The 22,426-nt window shown below is 44.3% G+C and overlaps 1 protein-coding gene across 5 annotated transcripts in view; it reads left to right on the top strand.

Moving 5' to 3' along the window:
• The window catches only part of KIAA1549L (KIAA1549 like), a 286,634-nt gene that overhangs the window by 245,650 nt on the left and 18,558 nt on the right, over positions 1-22,426 (top strand). For all 5 annotated transcript variants that reach the window (XM_066363574.1, XM_066363557.1, XM_066363547.1 and 2 more), the window contains one exon: positions 19,280-19,630. In XM_066363574.1, the coding sequence (XP_066219671.1) occupies positions 19,280-19,630 (351 nt within the window). The remainder of the gene's footprint in view (positions 1-19,279; positions 19,631-22,426) is intronic.

The raw sequence follows: 22,426 nt of genomic DNA, 5'->3' as shown, positions 1-22,426 counted from the left end.
CCACGTAGAACTGTGACACCTGTGTCTCCCTCCTACAGGAGCCTTCCATTTCTTTATCCTACCTCTGCCAGCTGGTTTAAGCTGCTAATCACCCAGGCTCCATCTGTTATCTCAAGTTAATTTATAGTACATTGTATTTTAACAGGGGCTTTTTATCGAAAGACAATATACGATCATCTGAAATTAGGGTCCCTCACTGAGCCTGAGGCAAAGAGGTGGGGGTGTTTGATGGGTAAGGGGACCTTTGGGTGCAGTCCAGACCTCACCAGGCTGGTGGCTGCCCAGAAAGATACGTGTTAACGCCACAAAGACAGAGGCCCCTTGACAAGTGGGGAGCAGGAGGTGGATTCTGGCTGGCAGGTTTGGGAGGGAGCAGGCCAGGTTTCCGGAGGGCCCAGTGACCTCCCCTGCAGGCCTAGGACCTCCCTCCCATGCAGGCAGCTTCCCACTGGGCAGGACACTCTCCTTGTGAGTGCACAGGTGCCATCTGCTCGTTCTCTCTGATTGCCTCGGGTCTGGAAGCGGCCTGTTCTCGGTGTCCGCCTACCCCCCTGCTTCTCCTGGACTCAGACCTCAGAGCCTCTTGCCAGGGTCGCCAGCATGCTCTTGGTACGAACACCTGTAGGGGAAGGGGAGGAAGCAGGGTTGGACAGAGTTCAAAGCTGGGCTATGGAACAGATGCTGCAAGGTCTCAGCCGATCCCCCGGGAGCCCTGGATTCACATGGCCCTGCAGAGCTGTCCTGAGCAACGAGGGCAATTCCCAGTTGATAGCTGAGGGCGGGTAGCTGGCAGTGTGCCCAGAAGCCGGGCAGTACATTCTATGGTCCTGAGTAGCACGGCCCAGTGTCCTCTCTACCCCAGTCCCTCCCAACCCTGGTTCTCCTTGGCCCCCATGTGGCGAATGAGAACACCCCTTGGGAATTGCTATCCCTTTCATTTCCTCCAGCAAACATTTATTGAGTGTTGTGGAATCACTGCATCAAATTTGCATTGACCACAGGGAAATTCAACAACAACAGGCCTTGAAAGACAAAGGTGAAAATTTAAATAGTGCAAAAAAATATATATGTCTTGCATATATTCTGCTCATATTGTATACTACAGCTTATAGATTCCTTTTTACATATTTCTCTATAAGGTTGTATATATGGGCCATGTACGTTGTATTTTTTGACCAGTTTACCTCTCTGCTGGCATTAACATCCAAGCCCCACATGTTGTACCTGTGGGAGGCGCTATGGAGAAGAGAAAGACGGGCTAACTCGAGTGCTTGCCCAAGGTGCTTTTACGGACAGGTAGAGACGCACACAGAATGCCGTGGCGGTGACCTTGGCTGGGAACATGGAGTTCTCCTGAAGGTTTGGACCTGTCTATGGCACAGCCTCTGCTGAGTTCGGTCCCCATTACTCACCTGCTGAAGCCACCCAATTACTGCCAGAGGAATTCTAAAGCACACACCCTTGTTTAAATCCTTCAGTTGCTCCCCACAGCTTTGGGGAGCAGACCGAACTCTAAGCGTCTGGCTCAGGACTGCTCTGCGCGGGCTGGCCCAGGCCTGCCCTTCTAGCTGAAGCTTGCCACCCTTTAGCCACCCTTGGCTCCAGCCCCACACGACGTTCCCAGACTTGTCTTGCGGTTTCCTGTCTGTGTGTGTCTGTATGTGCTCACCCCTCTGCTCAGAACATTCCTTCCAACCTGCTTCCTGCAGGACAAGGTTGCTCAGCCTCAGCACTATTGACATTTGGGGCTGGACAGTCCTTTGCATAGAAGGCTGACCTATGCGTTGCAGGGTGTTTAGCAGCATCCCCGGCCTCTACCCACTAGTTGTCAGTAGCATTTCCCCCATTGTGACAACCAAAAATGTGTTCAGATGTTACCAAATGTTCCCTGGGCCAAACCCGCTCCCAGTTGAGAACCACCTATCCAGGCATGGCTTTAAGAGCTCAGTTTAAACATTATCTCCCCCGGAATCTTTTCCTCGACCCCATATCTCGATGGGTCTGACGTAGGTGCCTGTCCCTTGTGATCCGGTAGCACCTGGGACTCACCCCAGTTAAAGCTCTTATTCCTGGTCTTCCGTCTCAAGGTTTACTTGTATTTTCCCCATTTGACTCCTCAAGGATAAGAATGATGTTTTATTCATCCTGGAAACCTTTGGAATAGGAACTGGTGCATAGAAGATGCAGTGTCTCTGTTTGTTGAGCAAATGAACAAACAAGTGTGTCAACCAGAAGAGGTGACTCCTGAGCAGAGACCTGGAAATACGGGGCAGATTTATAACTCTGAGTCATATAAACATTTGATTTGACTGGCTAATGTAGAGACAAATCTGTGTTACTGTTTTAAGTTTAGTGGATGAGTGGTTATCAGTTAGGATGGTTTGGCTAAAACAACAGAAAACCCACTTAACAAATTGTCTTAAATCATGAAGGGAGTGCATCCAGGACAGTAAATACGTATGGGTCTGGTTTGTTTGGGGCTGCAGTACCTGTCTCTGCCTTAGGTGGCGCTGTCCTCCTGCATGTGTATGGCTTTCTCTCCAGGCTGGTTCACTCGGGTAGGAAATGGCTGCATGGCCTTGGGGCTCACAGCCAGTGGTGGGATTCAAATAATTTGACAACCAGTTCTCTGCCCTAATAACCGTTTTAAGTGTAAATAAAAGATATACCAAAAGGTAGTTTATTATTTCCTGCTTTTAATACTTAAATAAGAAAAGTAAAAGAGGTACACAAAAGTAGATTATGCTATAAGAGTTTTAAAATATTAATGAAAAAGTGTTAAATAATACCTGACAAAAACCAATAAAATTGTTATTTAAGATATTTCTATATTGCTTCTTGATTGACATCCTCACTTGCAGTTTTTTTCACCTCTGGACTGCATGAACAGTACTACGGGTGCTTAGAATACACTGTTGCACAGATGAACATTAAAAAAGAGTAAGGAATGTGAATTTGTGATTTCCACATTGGGCGGCTGCCCAGGCACCCACAAAGAAAACCAGTTAGAAGGTGACAGAAAACAATTTTATCAATGTCACCCCACCAAAATTAATCAAAAAAAAAAAAAAGAAAGAAAGAAAGAAAGAATTTGTTTCACGGCTAATACAGGCAGTCAGAAGAATAGTATAAGGATGCTAATTCTGCTTCTCAGGCCACATCCTGCAAAAGGGGCCCCAAGCAAATTGGTGATTTGGCTCCTCTGATTTTGCCAATTGAATTAAAAAAAAAAATAGGTCAGGAACACCCTGAAATGGAACTAACAATACATGAGCATAAATTTAAAGGACTTTTAGATACTGGAGCTGATGTATCTGTTATTGCTAAGCTACATTGGCCTCCTTCCTGGCCCACTCATGCAGCAGCCACAGAATTACAAGGTATAGGGCAGAGTAAATCCCCTCAACAAAGTTCTAGTTTTCTACATTGGGAAGATTAAGAAGATCATTCTGGATTTTTTTTAAGCCTTATGTGCTCCCTGGATGGCCAATTAATTTGTGAGGTAGAGATGTTTTGAAAAATATGGGAGTGTTGCTTGTCAGTCCTAATGGTTTAGTCAGTACTCAGATGCTTGATCGGGTATTTTTGCCCACCAAGGGTCTAGGGAAAGAACAGCGAGGAATTCTCACCCCCATAGAAGTGGCACCCAATACCAGAAGGTGTGGATTAGGATATCAAAATTTAGCATAGCGGCCTTGGTAGCTCCTGCTACCTCAATAATGCATTGTGCAGACCCAATTACTTGGAAATCAGATAATCCTGTGTGGGTAGACCAATGGCCCCTTTCTCAGGAGAAACTTAGGGCAGCTGCTCAATTGGTACAAGAGCAGCTACAGCTTGGGCACATTTAACCATCTAATAGCCCATGAAATACACTTCCATATTTTGATCTTGTTGCCTCCTGGATTATCAAGGGGCATAGGTGACCCTTACAGCTTATAGGTTTTGAGCCTCAAAATTATTGTTGTTCCTTTTTTCAAAGGATCAACAACAATGGCTCTGGGAAACTTCCACTAAATGGCAAATTGCTCTTGCAAATCAATGGACAACTTTATACTGAAACTGTCAACTTAAAATCAGCACAAAGTCTAGAATTATATGCCATTATCATGGCTTTTCAGCATTTGCCATATTCCCCTTTTAATCTATATACAGACAGCAAATATATATATATATAAAAAAAAGAGTAAGGAATGTGAATTTGTGATTTCCACACTGGGCGGCTGCCTTGGCACTTACCTTAGAGAGAACCCTGATTATGAGTGCCATTTTAACAACCAGTTCACCAAACTCAACAAAAAATTAGGTATTGGTTCTGCTGAACCAATGTGAACCGGCTGAATTCCATCACTTTTCACAGCTACATACTGCTTTGACCAATGCAAGAAGAGATTTTCTCTTTTTCCCAAACATGAAACAAGGTTTAAGGGTTTTACTGTAACTGAGCCACAGTAGGTCAAGTGCCCACCCCTGTATCAGTCACCATAGCAGTGGGGGAAGGGCAAGGAGTGGGCTTACCCTGATTGGTTTAACCCAGTCGGACCTCACCAATGGAGCTGCGGCAGGCTTAGAGTCCCAGATCTCAAGGCCCCCTTGCTGAGACACAGGGAAAAGGGTGGATGGATGCTGAGGCTGTCACAGCACCCACTATGTGAAGAACATGGAGCTTTTTAAGGAGCAAAACCAGCATAATCCTCCCTGTCATCCTCCCTCCATTCCAGCCTCCCCTCTTGGGTTGACTCCCCATGAAGGGGAGGACCAGCACAGTGAGAGCGATGACCACTATCCCCGTGGGCTTGGGAAGTCCTGGCTATAGTCAGAGATTGTGTTTTGGAGGCAGATAGAGTGACAAAGAGGGGTTTTGTGAGTCTGTCTGGATTTTTCAAAAGGTGAAAGGAGAAAAAGCAGGTGTGAGTTGGTGGGGGGAAGAGGCTGTTTTGTTATGAATAGTGTCAACTTTCAAGATTAATCCTTGGTCTCCTGGTCACTTACAGTGCCTGCTCAGCTAAGAAGATGAGAAAAAGCAGGTGATGACTCACCTCAGAATAAAATGCAGGATAGCTTCACACAAGAGAAAGCCATTCTGTTGTGTTACTTGAGGTGGGTTCCTTTTTAAAGGGGACTTTTAATTAATTGACTGTGCCCATATATTATTCTCAGTGTTCACAAGTACTGCAGATAAGGTTATGCTCATGGCCTCTGGTGCTAGGCTGCATTCAAGTTCCAGCTCAACTCCTTAGCGCAGTGTGACTTTGGGCCAGTTCCTTCACCTCTCTGTGGTTTAACTTTCCAACATGTATAAAAGGGGGGTATAGACGGTACCCACCTACAGGGTTGTTGTGAGAATTAAATGAGCTAATGCAGGTGAAGCACAGAGCTGTCATGGCCGTGGCTAACACATTCTGCGGGGCAGAGAGGGATTTACTTTTTTCTGTTTCTTTCCCATTCGAACATTTTAGACATCCCAAAACTGCTATGACTTTTGTCACACACTAAAGAGAGGATTGTATTTCTCAAATGGTGCCTTTCTCCAGCATGATAGGACTAGAGAAGGGCTCTGTAGAGGGTGCCCAAGACCTTCCCACTGCCCCAACACAGGCCACACTTCCAAAGGTGACCGCAAAGGTCACACCGGGTGGCCAGCCGTAACTCAGGGTAAGTGAGATGTTGTGACTTGCTCAGCAGTGGAGTTCCCATTGCTCTATAGAAGGCAGCAGGCAAAGGGGGAGGAAGGCGAGAGGAGGAACTTGACACTCCTGCTGCAGGAGGAAGCTGGTTTGCTTTTGGGAGCAGTGAGTAAGGCTGAGACTTCTGTGCATTTGCCGAGGACGTTGAAGCACCGCCCTGACTATCCTCCCCCGTAAACTGTAATTATAGGTTCCTCTTTGGAAAATTAAAAATTTGCCACTCTGAAGCTTTGGGTCCTGGGCTTGCTCCTTACACGATGGATCCGTGGGCCTCCCCTTCTCCGCTGTGCCCAGTGGATGCTCACTGTACAGACTGAGGGAGAGCTCAGAGTAATCCAGATCCTCAAAGAAACTTTTCCTTGAGTTACAGCGATCAAAGCCACTGATATTTCAGGAGGCTGTGGGGCAATGTATGCCATCCAAACGGAGTCAGAAGAATTTAAGGAGAAGACTGTCCAGCAGCGCCAGATGGTAAATCAGGCACTAAAATAAAGAGAAAGCGTGCACGGATTGGGGATATTCAGCTCTGTCCCCAAACGGTGACCACGCCCCAGCTGCACAGAGCAGCTGCTTAAAACCTTGGGCAAACTTGACCATATTTTCCTAGGCATTTGCCAAAGAGTTTATCAATATTTGTTCATAGACAATCCCATATTATAATTATAAAAGAATATACTGTCTATTTAGATGTTAATTAGAGGCAACAGACAACTATTAAAAACAAATACCACTCTGCTTAGAAATCTATGAGGGACCCTGGCCTGACCAGGCGGTGGCGCAGTGGATAGAGCGTCAGACTGGGATGTGGAGGACCCAGGTTCAAGACCCCTGAGGTCTCCAGCTTGAGTGTGGGCTCATCTGGCTTGAGCAAGGCTCACCAGCTTGGACCCAAGGTTGCTGGCTTGAGCAAGGCTCACCAGCTTGGACCCAAGGTTGCTGGCTCAAACAAGGGGTCACTCGGTCTGCTGAAGGCCAGCGGTCAAGGCACATACGAGAAAGCAGTCAATGAACAACTAAGGTGTCACGTTGAAAAACTAATAATTGATGCTTCTCATCTCTCTCCCTAACCCTCTCTCTGACTCTCTGTAAAAAAAAAAAAAAAAAAAAAAAGTGTCCTTTTACCAAGAGACACTTAAAAAAAAAGAAATCTATGAGGGACCCAATAATGTCATTTCTACTCACCTAAAATAGAGAAACAACTAGCTATTTTCATACCTTTATAGCTCCAAAGTGGTTGTGGGTCATCCTTTGAAAAGCAGTCAATGAAATTAGAAAATTTGCTGAGAGTTTTATAAAAACTCCACTTCCACATCTGTTGCAGAAAACAAGTCACCGAGTCATGATTTTGAGCCCTCCCCGCTCACCACCTGTTCTGAAGGGCAGTTTCCCCTTATTGTCAAAGCAGCTTTGAGATGTGGGCTGAGGGAGAAGCTGCTGACGCCCCTGTGCCTCGTAGCTCTTCTCCCCACAGAGCAAGTGAGAACCCCCTGAAGGCTGGTTTCTAGGAACAGCTCTGCGAATATGTCTGCTTCCTCAGTGACAGGCAGCACTTGCCATGAGGCTGTCAAGCAGCCGGAGCAGGCAGTAAATGGAGAGAAGCAGCACTGTTTTATGTTGCCCACAGGACCTTATTTGGTGGAGAGAAAAATGAACATGGAGCCGGAGCAATGCATCATGGCCAGGTGCCCAGAAATCCATCTTGCTGAAACCCCTACTTGGTCTTTGCTGTGAAGTGGCAGGACTTGTTCAGATGAAGGTGTGATTGACACTGAGCTGAAAATCACTGCCTTGAGGCAAGTTTTGGAGCGAGCCTTGGAATTCTTGTGCTGCAGAGACGAAGTGCCTGGATGAGGCGAGGGGCATGGCACACACTTGGGTGTGCGGGCAAGTCGGACCTTGTGAGATATCTGTCTCCTTTGGGGCTCGTAACTCAAGAAATTCTAGAATACATGGCTTCAGGAGTCCCTCATTCTTCCTCTTCAATTCCTTTTTTTTTTTTTTTTTTTTTTTTTTTAATTTTATTTATTAATTTTTAGAGAGGAGAGAGAGAGGGAGAGAGAGAAAGGGGGAGGAGCTGGAAGCATCAACTCCCATATGTGCCTTGACCAGGCAAGCCCAGGGTTTTGAACCGGCGACCTCAGCATTTCCAGGTCGATGCTTTATCCACTGCACCACCACAGGTCAGGCTTCAATTCCTTTTTAAACAAGATTGTCTCATTCATTTTAGACACGTGCCAATGTGTTTTGCTGTTGAAGACCTTTGAGCAGAACTTCTCCGGGCTCTATTTTAAGACTAGTTGTCATTCGTTCATTCTTCCCACGGGTATTTATTAGAGTCCTACTGTTTGCCATTCTGAGATGCAGCAGGGAAGGTGACAAAGTCCCTGCCTTCCTGGAACTTATATTCCAGCAAGGGGACAGATAATAAACACGTAGGCACGGAGCTGCTCAGCGCAGTGTCAGAGAGGCTGCGGAGGGGCGCACAGCAAGGCAAGGCAGTGAGCATAGCAGGAGGTGCTCTTACAGGTCGACCAGGGAAGGCTCTCGGGGGAAGTGACTTCTGAGCAAAGGCCTAAAATGAGAGAGCCGGCCAGGCTGACCCTTGGGAGAAGAACAGACCTGGCAGAGGGAACAGCAAGTGGGAGGGCTCAGAGGAAGACCTGGGCTTGGGGAATCAGAGAGTGTCACGGAGACCCATGTAGCCGGTGGCCGTTCTCAGTAGAGGGTTCCAGCTCTGACGCCTTCCTGTACTTCATCCCTGCACCTCATCTATCAAATCCTGTCGGCACTGTCCCGGAATATATTGTAAACTCGTCCACGTCTTTACCTACGTCCACCCTCCCCCGTGCCCCTGCCGTTTCTTCCTGCCTGGATTACTGAGAGAGTCTTCTGACTTCCTGTGAATTTCAGTCACATTTCACATTGGCTTAAAATTCTGTAAGAGTTATCCATTACTTTTTTTTGACTGAGTCAGAGAGAGGGACAGATACGGACAGACAGGAAGGGAGAGAGATGAGAAGCATCAATTCTTCACTGCTGCTCCTTAGTTGTTCATTGATTTCTTTCTCATGTGTGCCTTGACTGGGGGGCTACAGCAGAGTGATGAACCCTTTGCTCAAGCCAACGACCTTGTGCTCAAGCCAGAGTCCATGGGGTCATGTCTGTGACCCCATGCTCAAGCCAGCGACCCTGCGCTCAAGCTGGTGAGACCATGCTCAAGCCGGTGACCTCAGGGTTTCAAACCTGGGTCCTCTGCATCTAAGTTTGATGCTCTATCCACTGCGCCACAGCCTGGTCAGGCGACATTGCTTTTTGAAGACAGTTTAACCTTCTGACTGTGGCCTTCAAGACTGCATGTGACTTGGTCCCTGCCTGCCTCTCCAGCCACATGGTCATGTGTTAGTCAAGTCAGGCGGCTGTAACATACAAACCTGACAACTTGAACCAACTGAAGTTTATTTTCTCACAGTTCTGGAGGCTGGACTTCAGGAATCGAGGTGTTGGCAAGGTTGGTTCCTTCTGAGGGCCACAAGGGCAGGACCTGTCCCAGGCCTCTCTCCACAGCCTGTGGATGGCCATCTCCTCCCTGTTCTACACTGTCTTTCCTCTTCACATGCCTGTTCAAATTCCCTCCTAAAAGGCACACTGATTTAGGGCCCACCCGAATGGCCACATTTTAATTTAATTACCTCTGTAAAGAGTCAATCTCAAAATACAGTCACATTCTAAGGTACTTGGTGGGGGGAGTGGTTAGGATTTAACCATAAGAATTTGGAGTGAGATCACAATTCAGCCCATAACAGCTCACCTTTCTCTTTCTCAATTACTACAAGATCTTTCCCAACTTAGGATTTTTCATAAACTATCCTGCAATCTTCACACGGCCAACCCCTTTTTCATATTTCTGAAAAGTTACCTTTTCAGAAAGGCCTTCTCTGACCATCCCCATCAAACTAGCTGTGTTGCCCAACCCATTTTGTTTGTTTTAGTAGGCAAATATATATATTAAGTATACATATAGAATATGTATTGTATTATACGTTATTAGATTTATATACATTATATATAGCAGGGGTTGGGAACATTTTTGGCTGAGAGAGCCATGAACGCCACATATTTTAAAATGTAATTCCATGAGAGCCATACAACGACCCGTGTACCTTACGCATTATCCAATAAAAATTTGGTGTTGTCCTGGAGGACAGCTGTGATTGGCTCCAGCCACCCGCAACCATGGACATGAGCAGTAGGAAATGAATGGATTGTAATACATGAGAATGTTTTATATTTTTAACATTATTTTTTTTATTAAAGATTTGTCTGCAAGCCAGATGCAGCCTTCAAAAGAGCCACATCTGGCTCGCAAGCCATAGGTTCCTGACCCCTGATATATAGTATATATTTAAATATATATTAAATTGTGTATACATATATATATTATAAAGTGTATAGGTCTTCAGTGTACAACTGGGTGAGATTTGACAAATGTGCATACTCTTGTAACCACCAATCTAATCAGATTGTCACCACCTGCAGGAAGTTGCCCCATCCTTCTTTTCAGTCAGTCTTTATCACCGCCCCCATTGGCAACCCCTTTTCTGATATCTACCATCATAGTTTTACCTCTTCTTGAACTTTTTTATAAATGGAATTATTCAGCATGTACACAATTGTGCCTGGCTTCTTTGGCTCAAAATTTATGTTGTATATATATCAGTAGTTTATTTTTTTAATTACTGAATATCACTCCATTGTATAATTATACCACTGTTTATCCATTATTCTATTGTTAGACATTTGGATTGTTTTCACGTTGGAGCTACTAGGGAAGAAGAGTGCTATAAACATTTTTATGTAAACCTTTTGTGAACATGTGCGCTCTGGTCTGAATGTTTGCATTCCCCCGAATTCATATGTTGAAATCCCAACCACTAATGTATTGTTATGTGGAGTTGGGGCCTTTGGAAGGTGACTAGGTCATGAGGATAGAGCCCATGAATGGGATTAGTGCCCTTATGAAAAAGACTCCACAGAGTTCCCTTGCCCCGTGTGAGGACACGGTGAGAAGTCTGAAACCGGAATAGGGCCCTCACCCAACTCTGCTGGCACCCTGATCTTGGACTTGCAGCCTCCAGAACTGTGAGAAATAAATTTCTGTTGCTTATGTTCTACCCCGCCCATGTTATTTTGTTCTAGCAGCTGGAACAGACTAAGGCAACATGTTTTCATTGATCTTGGATAAATTTCAAGGAGTGGCATTCTGAGTCATAATGCAGGTGTCTATTTAACTTTTTAAGAAACCACAAACAGGTTTGTGGAGTAGGTGTGCTCTTCACTCTCCCACCAGCAGTGTGACAGTTCTGAGTCTACTCCTCAATTTCACTTCACCAACATTTGTTATTTTTTCTTTTTAATGTTAGCCACACCCGTGAATATGAAATGATGTAATCTCCCTTATTACCAATGACGTTGGGCACTTCTTCATGTGTTTATTTACTTGTCGATGGACACGTGTCTTCTTTTGTTAAGGTATCTGTTTGAGCCTTTTGCCCAGTTTCTAAGTTGGGTTGTTTTTGTTACTCATTTGTAAGAATTCCTTATATATTCTGGATGCAAATCCTAATACCTTCTCCTGGTTTGTGGCCTGTCTTTATACTAGTTGTCTGATTTAAAAACAAAACAAAACAAAAAAACCCACCTAGTGTTTAGTTTTGCTAAAGAAGTCTTAGGGCCACCAAGCACTAGCACTAAGCTGTGTTGGGCTATTTTCCAGAAAGAGGATGCTTGGGGGTCCCAGCAGGGCTGTAATTTCCTTCAGGTTTGTTCCTGTGGTGTTGTAAAAAAAAAGCTGAATCATATGGATACTGAGCTACGGGTTGGGGCGTCCTGTCCTACGTGCGTGGGACTGGTGTGCTCTTTTGAAACAACATTGTGTCAAGTGAAAAATAATATCGACGAATGTGTTTTGTCACTGAAAGGATTTATTCAAGGGGAAAGAGAAAAGGTCACAACTCAGTTTATGTGGACATGACAAGCCACGTGCGCGCACAACACAGGGTGCCGAGATGAAAAAGTACATATAGAAGGGGAAAGGAAGTTAAAGGGGGACAGTTAACAAGCATAGGACGGTACTGTGAGCATAGAGTTCTTCCTGTGGGGCTCTGAGGATGACAGTGTGAGAGCTCCTCCCACAGACCCGTGTTCATGCGGCCTCAGTTACACTCTATCCGTTGAAAGGATCACAGAGGTTTTGTCTACCCAGTGGGTACCATCAAGCTCAGGTCCAAGGGCCTGTGAGTGTTCAGGTGTGAGTGTGGAGATGAAATAGCCTTTAAAAAAATTACCTGTGTCTTTTGCTGCTGAGTTATGATTATCCAAAATCTTAAATATGTGCACGTTCTCTAACCCAGTATTTCTATTTCTGGGAATTTAACGAAAGGCTAAATCCATGGTTATAGACAAAGTTTTTTAATCCCAAGTATACTTACTTCAAAATTGTTTCTATAGTAAGATATTGGGAAATTACCTAAAATAGTGGACTGTTGACTATAGGCTGAAAACTCCAAATGGCAGAATGCTGTGAGATCGTCTGAGGTTATTTCCTACAAATACGTGCATTTGTTGACAGAGACATTTATTTATAATATTGTATAAAAAAGAAAGTTTCAAAATATATATTAAATTGTCCCATTTTATAAAAAAAATGAATATATATATATACACACATATGTATGTGTATGCTCTGTTTATAAAATTATGACCCAGCTGGCTCAGTCTGAGAGAGTATCTGTGTCAACAAAAGTAATTTTAAAATACTTCTTTACTCGTCTTGCCGAGTAATACTTTAAAATTTTTTTAAATGTCTTTCCCATTCACGTGCTATAGCTGCTTTTGCACCTCTTTCCAAAATCCCACTAAAAATCCTGCAGTCCCCTCTCCCTCTTGGCTGTCCCCTTCTTATTCTCCATCACAAAAGCCGGAAAATCTGTGTGGCAAACAGTGGGCTCTCAGAAGAGGAGAAGGGGAAAATTGACTGGACCCAAACCAGCATTCCTTGCAGTGGCTTGGGGTGGGTGGGGTATGGGAATAGGGGGGGAATGTTAGTAATGCTCCAGTTTTCCTAATCTTTATCTTATTTCATATGCATAGAAAACATCTGGAAAGACAGACATGAAGGTCAAAATGTTTACAATGGTTATTTCTGGTGGTACGGTTAGAGAGGATTTTAATTTTCTTCCTTTTGCTTATCTGTTTTCTAATTTTTTTATTTTACCATAAACAGACACTCCCTGAGTAAATTAGAATTTTTATTGAAGTATATCTTGATTAGTTTATAAGAAGAGTTTTAAAAACAATAGTTTCTCAGTACTTCTCAGAAGAATACGGTTGGAGAAGCAAGTATGGTAAACTCAACTTAAGGTTATTTTTAGAATATATCCCCTGTGTCAGATACGGCCCCTGACCTTGTGCCCAAGCCAACCATCTGCCAACACTGAGAGGTGTGCTCTTGTCTCCCCCCCTTTTTGTCAAATGAAAGCAAAAGGTATTTTCAGAAATGTGCTAATTAGCAAGAAGGACTTGGGGCAAGATAAGCAGTAAACACAGTGTATGTCTGATCTGGAAAATAGGTACAACCATAGGGCTCTCAGGGTTGGTGAGGTGACATGTGGAACACCAGCACAGGGCTGGCATACCATAGGTCAGGGGTCGGGAACCTATGGCTCGCGAGCCAGATGTGGCTCTTTTGATGGCTGCATCTGGCTCGCAGACAAATCTTTAATAAAAAAAATAATAATGTTAAAAATATAAAACATTCTCATGTATTACAATCCATTCATTTCCTACCGCTCATGTTCATGGTTGTGGGTGGCTGGAGCCAATCACAGCTGTCCTCCGGGACAACACCAAATTTTTATTGGATAATGCATAATGTTCATGGGTCGTTGTATGGCTCTCATGGAATTCCATTTTAAAATATGTGGTGTTCATGGCTCTCTCAGCCAAGAAGGTTCCCGACCCCTGTCATAGGTCCTCAGGTAGATTTGAGCACCTCTGTGTTAGGTTCTTTCACTTAATACTTACTGGTTTCAGCTTTGGGTTAGGCCCAAGATTTGTTATGCAACAGAAAGAGTTGGTCCACCCAGTGCTAACAGAGCCAAACACCACCAAGAATTGCCAAGAGAAATATTGGCTAATTTATTGATGAATGGCGCCATCCAGGAGAATGGGAAATTCATGCTCAAAAGCCCCAAATCCCTTTTGGCATGTAGGTCACAGATTATATAGGGCAAAGTTGCAAAATGCAATGGATTAGGAGTTTGGGAGTTCGGGTGGTGCTGGGAACTGATTGGTCAGAAGTGAGGCGAGGGTAATAAATCATTTCCTCAGGTCTTGAGGACATTTCTGAGGTCTGTTTCAGCACCCCTCTGTCCGGTCTCATGGAAAAGTAACTAGGCGGTAGTTCCACCTGAGGACCCAAGAGCTGAAACATAAGTCAAGATGTTATCTTTAGCCTGCCAGAGGTCCAGACCCTGTGACCATTAGGTCCTGGCTACAGTTTTCTGCTGCCTGGGTTTGCTGATTATCCAAGGGAAAGGGTAGATCTATGATGGGTTTATATACTGCTCATAAAAATTAGGGGATCAGGGAACATGCAGATACTCCAGTACTTTCAGCCTTTAATATAGTGCATTTCCACCAATGAAATAAAAGTTGGTTTTGCATCTCATTTGCATAATGGAACAACTTTCTTTGACTTGTTTGCTTTTCTGATGTTCTTGTTTAATAATAAAAAAATCAAATGCTTTTTCTGTTGCTTCATATTCATATTGAAATATCCCCTAATTTTTGTGAGCAGTATTTATAGAGAGTGAGAGATGATTTCTAAAGCTAGGATTTAAAACTAAATTTAATCAAATTCATAAGGCCCTGCGGCTTCAGTTTGGATTTAATAATAAAACACTGATCCAGCCCTAAAGAAGCTCCCAGTCTATGGTAGAAGGCAAATAACAACACTGATAGCAACTAATACCTAGTAGATGCCCGTGTGCCATTTTCTTATCCTTATGGTAATCTATGAGGTAGATTATCTCAATCGTTATTTTATAGTTGGGTCTCCTGGTCACAGAAGTGTGCTCCTCCCTCTGTCAGAGCCCGTATCTATAGTATGGTAATGGATTTGTTTATATACATACTTAGTGGGAAAGAGCTTGGGTGCTGGATTCAGACCCTCTCTCTGGATTCAAATCGCAGCTCCACCAATTGTGGGCACCATATTTGATCTTTCAATGCCTCAGTTTCTTCATCTGTAAAATGAAGATAATCATGGTTGTTAGCTCATAGGTATTGTAAGGAAAAAAGTGACTGTGTATACAATACTTAGAACAGTATTGGGCATGTAGTGGCTCATAAATGTTAGCTGCTATTATTGCTATTGTTGAAATTTGTCTCCTCCTGTAGCTTGTGAGCGCCTTGAGGTCTGCGCCTTGAGGACCCTGGGCCCACCAGTTAAAAGGGAGCCCACTTCCCCCATGCAGAATGGAAACGATGGGGGGAAGTGGAGGTTAGTTTCTGTTGGGACATTATGGGGTAAGTGTAGTAGGATACTGGAGAAAGTGTCTTCACCTCCCCAGCAAAGGAAGTATGCCCTCACCAACCTTACTCAGAACCACCCCCCAACCCAGCCCAGCTCCTCTCCAGGGCTTCTGGGGCAATGGGAAAGTAGGCAGTTATTGCTAAGTGTACTTTTGCCTTGCTTGAGGCATAACTGTAAATTCGCATGTTAATAGATCCACCAGTATGGCTGGACTTGCACAGCATAGCTCAGGGGTGGGAAGAATCATAGCTCACCCCGGTGCTATTAATCTTCCCCATTGGAGTAAGTTAGCATCGAGCATCCATTATTTATGAGGGAGACTGGGGGTACAGGGAGGAAGGGCAGTGTGTGGGCAGCAGCCAGCACTGGCAGGGAAATGTAAGAGGCAGTGAGGTGCAGCAGTGCACGCAGGGACAGCAGCTGAGAGAGCCAGGCTCTGCCACTGCTGCCTCTGGGCGACTTCGGCTAAGTCCTTTAACCTCTCGGGCCTCAACCTCCTCATCTATAAAATAGGCTTGAATGAAAGGTCTCCTGAATTCCCTTCAGGCTCTGAAATTCAGTCCAGGGTATTCCATGCATTGTGAAGGAAATGTGTTTCAGAAGCTGCATTCATGACCCTAGAAGGTGTCACCAGGCCTTCAGGAAGCACCTTTCCCTAAAGAAGCCCAATCCCAAGAGCCCCAGTCGGCCCTGGCCCCAGGTTGGCCAGCAGTGCCCCTAAGCATGAGATGTCTCTGAGCTCTTGTTTATTATCATAAAGGTCATTTGCATTCTATTCCATCATCTGTCTTTGCTTGTGTTAATATAAGAATAGCATTCTAAATTACTTACTGTAGATGTTTATTCACAAATCTAGACTTGAAGATTGATAGAAAACCTTGTTTTTTTATCTCAAACTGTAGCTACACCCCAGCCCTGAGTGGTAACAGGAAATGTTTTGTTTTTTTTTAATTTATTTATTCATTTTAAAGAGGGAGATGAGAGAGAGAGAGAAAGGGGAGAAGAGCAGGAAGCATCAACTCCCATATGTGCCTTGACCAGGTAAACCCAGGGTTTTGAACCAGTGACCTCAGAGTTCCAGGTCAACGCTTTATCCACTGTGCCATCACAGGCAGGCCTAACAAAATGTTTAATCTCTTTTTGTGCTTTCTGTATTTTTTATTTCTTTTTTTATGGACATATATTAACTTAATACTGAAAAAAGTAAACAGATTTTTAAAATGTGAAAAATAAAATTCTGACCTTCCATGTAGATTTTAAGGAGGGAAGGAGTTCCTTTTATGAATGAGTTCCCTGATGCTGTTTCTTTGTTATGCTCATTCTTATATAGTAGAGTGCTTTATCCATAGTCATTACATGAGACACAGGCAGTTGAATGCATAAAATAATAATGATTATGAGGATGACCAGCAGCTACTATTATTGTGTTTTTACCATGTGTTACTGCTCTAAAACCTTGACATGTATCATCTTATTTAATCTTTATAAAACCCTTGGAGACAGGTCTTATTATTGTCCTCATTTTACAGACAAGGAAACTGAAACATTGAAAAATTAAGCAACTTAACTGGTGGAAACATCTTTTCTGCCCCATTTTTTATCTTCTCGGCACAGCTGTTAGGTCTGGCAGTCTGTGGTACCACCTGCACAGCAGCGCCTTGGCTGTGTCACGTTAGCAGTCCCTGTCCCTTGCCTGTGCACTGAGACTTCTCTGCCCCTGTCCCAGGGGACACGTGGGGGAGCCCATGCCACCCATCTGATACCACACAGATCCCATAGTGCAAGGACAGTCTCTGGGGCAACCCTGGGCGGGCTGAGAGCCTGGGGGGTGTCAGAGTCTGAGGGTAAAACTGTTAACATGCCCTGCCCATTAGTCACTTAGTAGCCATTTAGGTTATCAGATCAGTTATTAGAGAAAAAGAGAGAAAGAGAGAGAGAGAGAGAGAGACCACATTGATGTAAATTTTATTACAGTATATTGTTATGATTGTTCTATTTTATTATTATTATTTGGGGGGCAGAGACAGAGAAAGTCAGAAAGAGGGACAGATAGGGACAGACAGACAGGAAGGGAGAGAGATGAGAAACATCAATTCTTTGTTATAGTTCCTTAGTTGTTCATTGATTGATTTCTCATATGTGCCTTGACCGGGGCAGGGGGGTGGCTACAGCAGACTGAGTAACCCCTTGCTGGAGCCAGCAACCTTGGGCTTAAGCTGGTGAGTCTTGCTCAAACCAGATGAGCCCGTGCTCAAGCTGGCGACCTAGGGGTCTTGAACCTGGGTCCTCCACATCCCAGTCTAACGCTCTATCCACTGTGCCACCACCTGGTCAGGCCTATTTTATCATTAGTGATTGCTGTTAATCTCTTACTGTACCTAATTTAGAAATTAAATGTTATTATAGGTATGTATGTATGTATGTATGTATGTATAGGAGGGAAAAGCACAGTATATACGGGGTGGGCAAAAGTAGGTTTACAGTTGTTCATATGGAAAATAATACAACAATGAATAAATAATATTACAAATATAAACTCTGTTTCACGTACAACTGTAAAGCTCCTTTTGTCCCATCCTGTAGAGGGTTCAGCACTGTCTGTGGTCTCAGGAGTCCCCTGGGGTCGTGGGATACATCCCCCGTGGGCAAGGGGGACTGTTGTCCTTAAGTAATGGATGGAGAGCGCGGTGGCACACTGATCTGAGCCCGTCTGTCCTTGCAGAACTCGCACGTTCTTTCAGCCGACAGTGGGAGCTGCAGGCATCCTGACACGGTCGTGGTTTAACCACACTCCCGCAGCCTCACCGCTGGTATCACAGAAGCCAGCATCAGACCATGATCTGCCGCATGCGAGGCCTTGTTAAATAAGCATTCATTAGCAGGCCAGCATAAGACAGGCCCTGCAGCCTGCTCCAGAAGCAGATGAGGGTCTCGCTCTCTGCCTGCTTAGGTGCTGCAGCTACTCCCTAAAAGAAAGATTCACCGGAGGAAGGCGGGAGAACATTCTAGATAGTGGATCTCAGACTGCATCAGGCATCAGAATCTCCGATGGGTTTGTGAAGGCGCAGGTGCTGTGCCTGCCCCCGGGCTTCCGATTCACTGTGCACCACACCTTGACATCAGTGATCTAGGGGCAGGTTTTCTTATTCTTTCTGAAATTGGCCTCAGGCAACCAGCAGTTTGCTAACCAATGGCTGGGTCCAGCACCATTTAGACCAGTGGTAGTCAACCTGATCCCTACTGCCCACTAGTGGGCATTCCAGCTCTCATGGTGGGTGGTAGCGGAGCAACCAAAGTAAAAATAAAAAGATAGATTTTACTATAGTAAGTTGTTTTATAAAGATTTATTCTGCAAAACTTAGCGAAAATCCGACATAAAGTACTTGGTAAGTAATTATTATTATATGCTTTAACTTACTGTAACTCTGCTTTATAAATTTTATAAAGTAAAGTTACTTCCCTACTTTATAAATCATTATTACTGTGGAACCGGTGAGCGGTTAGAAAATGTTACTACTAATAGATACAAAAGTGGGCGGTAGGTATAAAAAGGTTGACTACCCCTGGTTTAGACAATTAGTCTAGAATCTAGAGTACCAACCACTGGAGTGTAGACGACAGAACACGCTAGATTCTTTTACCTGAAAGGCATAAGGGCAGAGAATGTCTCTGAAAGGTTTTGGAGAATACCATAATGTCGTCAATGAAAAGTCATCTCTCATGGCCATTGTGCTAATTAATTAGCAAAGCCTGTGGCACTGCTCGAGCCATAAATAACTGAAGTGCACAGAGGTGGGGGGAATGTGGCCTCAGGTACGATGATAGCAGACTACCCCATTCTGTGAATTCCCGGATGGGACACCTAGGATATAATTTAAATTAGCACATCCGTCCAACGTCACATATCTAAGCTGAACATTTTAGAGTACATTACAGGCAGCATTAATGAAAAGGAAAGTTAATTAACAAATCAACGGCCATTTGTTTGATCCCACAGACCGAGCCTGAAATCATAGAAGAAACCAACATTGACAGAGTCAATGAGCCCCGGGGCTACGCCAGGTCACGGCAGGTGAAAGGCCACTCGGAGACCTCCACGCTGAGCTCTCAGCCCTCCATCGACGAGGTCAGGCAACAGATGCACATGCTGCTGGAGGAGGCCTTCAGCCTGGCGTCCGCGGGCCACGCAGGCCAGAGCCGGCACCAGGAGGCCTACGGCTCAACACAGCACCTGCCCTACTCGGAGGTGGTGACCAGCGCTCCGGGGACCATGACGCGGCCCAGGGCTGGGGTGCAGTGGGTACCAACCTACCGCCCAGAAATGTACCAGTACAGTCTACCACGGCCGGTAAGTCAGACATCCTGCCTGCCTGCTCTTGTGAAGTCAGTCCTGCCCAGGGTGTTCCAACAGGGGTCTGAGAGAGGGGGCTTCTAGTGCTAAGTCACTTTGGGATTTGGAGACAGAACTTTGCTGGACTCTCATCCCGCCCTCCACCCATGATCCGAGCCTAAGCCTTTCAGTCCTATGGTCATGGTCATGCAGGAAGCCCTTCTATCCAACTGTAATGCATTTCAGGATGAATTTTCTTTCCTATTATCCCTCCTGGGAAGGGCTAACCTCATTCTTTATGCACTGGTGGTTTCTTACATTTTGAAGTGTGGGGACTCATTTTAAATGTCAAAACACATTGCAGAGCCGCATGTTAGGGGCCCGTGTGGCCTGGTGATTCAGAGCAGACGCCCTGGAGGCAGGTGGCTTGACTTTGGATCCCAGCTCTACTAGTCACTGGCTTTGGCACTGGGATGTTACTTAAATTCTCTACAGGTGCAATCAACAAGTAGCAGCTATCTACTTCCTAGGGTTATTGTAAAGATTAAACAAGTTGATATGTGTGCGATACTAGAAGAATGCCAGGTACACAGTAAATGCTATAGAAGTATCAGTCATGACTATTTCAGTTAGCGGCAAATGCGCTTCAGTATCTAAGAAAGCACCCAAACATGAAAGGCTTCCGTGATTTAGACAATACTTTTAGTTAGTTTGCATTTTGTTTATTATCATAGCATCTACACATATCTATTTTAAAAGACAAACTTAAGTTTTATGAGCCACAGCTCATAATAGATAATGCATTATGCATTTATAGGTTCCGCCTTTGTAGTATTTTACGGTCTGTCCCCAACCGTTACTCATTAAACAGTTATATAGCCTGTCATTGTGATATGTAATTACATAATAAAAGCTAACATTTATTGAGTGTTTCACTGTTGCTAGATACTGGTCTAGGTGTCATGTGTATGTTAACTCATTTATTTAGTTTTTTTTCCCCTATTGATTTGAGAGAGAGAAAGAAATAGAGAGAGAGAAAGGAATGGAGAAAGAGAAGAATGGGGGGGAGGAGAGAGAAAGAGAAGCATCAACTCGCTGTTTCACTTAGTTGTTCCATTTAGTTGTGTACTCACCGGTTGCTTCTTGTACGTGCCTTGACCCAGAATTAAACTTGCCACCTCGGTGCGCCAGGATGATACTTTGTCCACTGAGCTGCCTAGTCAGGACATACTTAGTTCTTACTACAAGCCTCTGATACAGGTACTAGTTTTATTCCTATTTTACAGATGAGATTACACAGCTTGTTCAAGCCACACAGCCAAAACGGGGCAGAACTGGGGCCCAAGACCATGTAGTCTGGAGCCAAAGCCCATATTCTTAACCAGCGTGCTTTTCTGCCTCATGCTGTTACACTGTCATCCATATTATTTCTTTCATTTGCAGTAGACTATTTGGAACAACTACGGGCTTGTAGAGCCTCGTGATAACCTCGAACCACCTTCCTTACTCCTGCCCAAAGTCCACACTACACTGGCACTTAATACATGGCTGTTATGCTATGTGACTACATAGTCTGCACACTATTGTGAATTTCCTTATTGTCTCCTTCGCTCCAGAGCCTCCTCCTCACCCCCACATCTCTGATTCCCCCTCTCTCTCTCTCTCTCTTTCTCTGTTGGTCTCCTCTCTTAGAATGTCATTCTCTAGTTTAACTTTTCCTGTCGGTAAGCTTTAGCAGGAGAGACCGAAGTTTACCTGAAACTGAACCTCTGGAGCAGGGGGTTTGCGCTTGGGTGCGGTCATCATCAGTGCAGGGATTGTCCTTAGGCCGGCAGGTACAGGGTTTCTGTTTTGTCCATTCACCCCCAGGTGGTCAGATCCTGGGACTCTCACTCATGCTGATTCAGCTCAGTAAAACTGCCTTATTACTGAGACTACTAACAAACCTGTGATGAGAAGCCGATGATCAGCTGGGCCAGAATACTTCTCTGCTGGTCAACGGGGGTCTTTCATTAAGTAAATCCAATTTGGGCAAAGTAAGACATTACCAGAAGAACTGGTCGTTCTTGACGTCATCTTTCTTAGCCTGCAATATGCAAATCCAGAGAGTATAATCAAGGAAGGAAATAGTAGGATGAACACAGGGCATCTTTTCTTCATTCTATTTTCTGAGATATGGATGGAATTAGGCAAAATTCTTAATATACTTTGTAAGTTAAAACAGAAGGCTTTAGGCGAATGCCCAGATCTTGGTAATACAACTTTGCCTCTGCTATAAGGGAGCTTTGCCAGATATGATCAGGAAGCATGGCTTTCCAGAAGAGTGTCAGCAACTCCGGGGCCACCGCGGGCCACACACCCATCAGTATAGAGTCCAAATCCTTTGTTCTGAAAACTAAAAACATTCTCACTGAATCTTATAAATCTATCACCTAATATACTTTACCATGATAGTCATATTACAGTTTTCTACTAATTGCCCACTTTTTTTTTTTAATTAGTACCCACTTTTATGGGGGAAGAAGGGATTTTCTCACTGAGATTTAGAAAATGCTCTAATCTTATCACATATGGGGTAATGCAAAAGTAGGTTTGCAGTTATAAATATGCAAAACATGACTTATTCTTCTATTATTACTTATTATTATATTATTTTCCATATGAAAAACTGTAAACCTACTTTAGCCCCACCCTGTATACATTGCCTCTTAAGTGTTTGTCCCCTGGGAAAAGTTACCTGTATCCATTCTATATTGGTTCACACAGACTTCAAGTTCATTGGTTCATCCTTCCTGACCTCCATGCATTGACCAT

This window comes from Saccopteryx leptura, chromosome 1 (assembly GCF_036850995.1).
Source record: "Saccopteryx leptura isolate mSacLep1 chromosome 1, mSacLep1_pri_phased_curated, whole genome shotgun sequence".
NCBI classification, from domain to species: domain Eukaryota; kingdom Metazoa; phylum Chordata; class Mammalia; order Chiroptera; family Emballonuridae; genus Saccopteryx; species Saccopteryx leptura.
The sequence above is the reverse complement of the archived record's forward strand: the minus strand, read 5'-3'. Positions and strand labels throughout refer to the sequence as shown.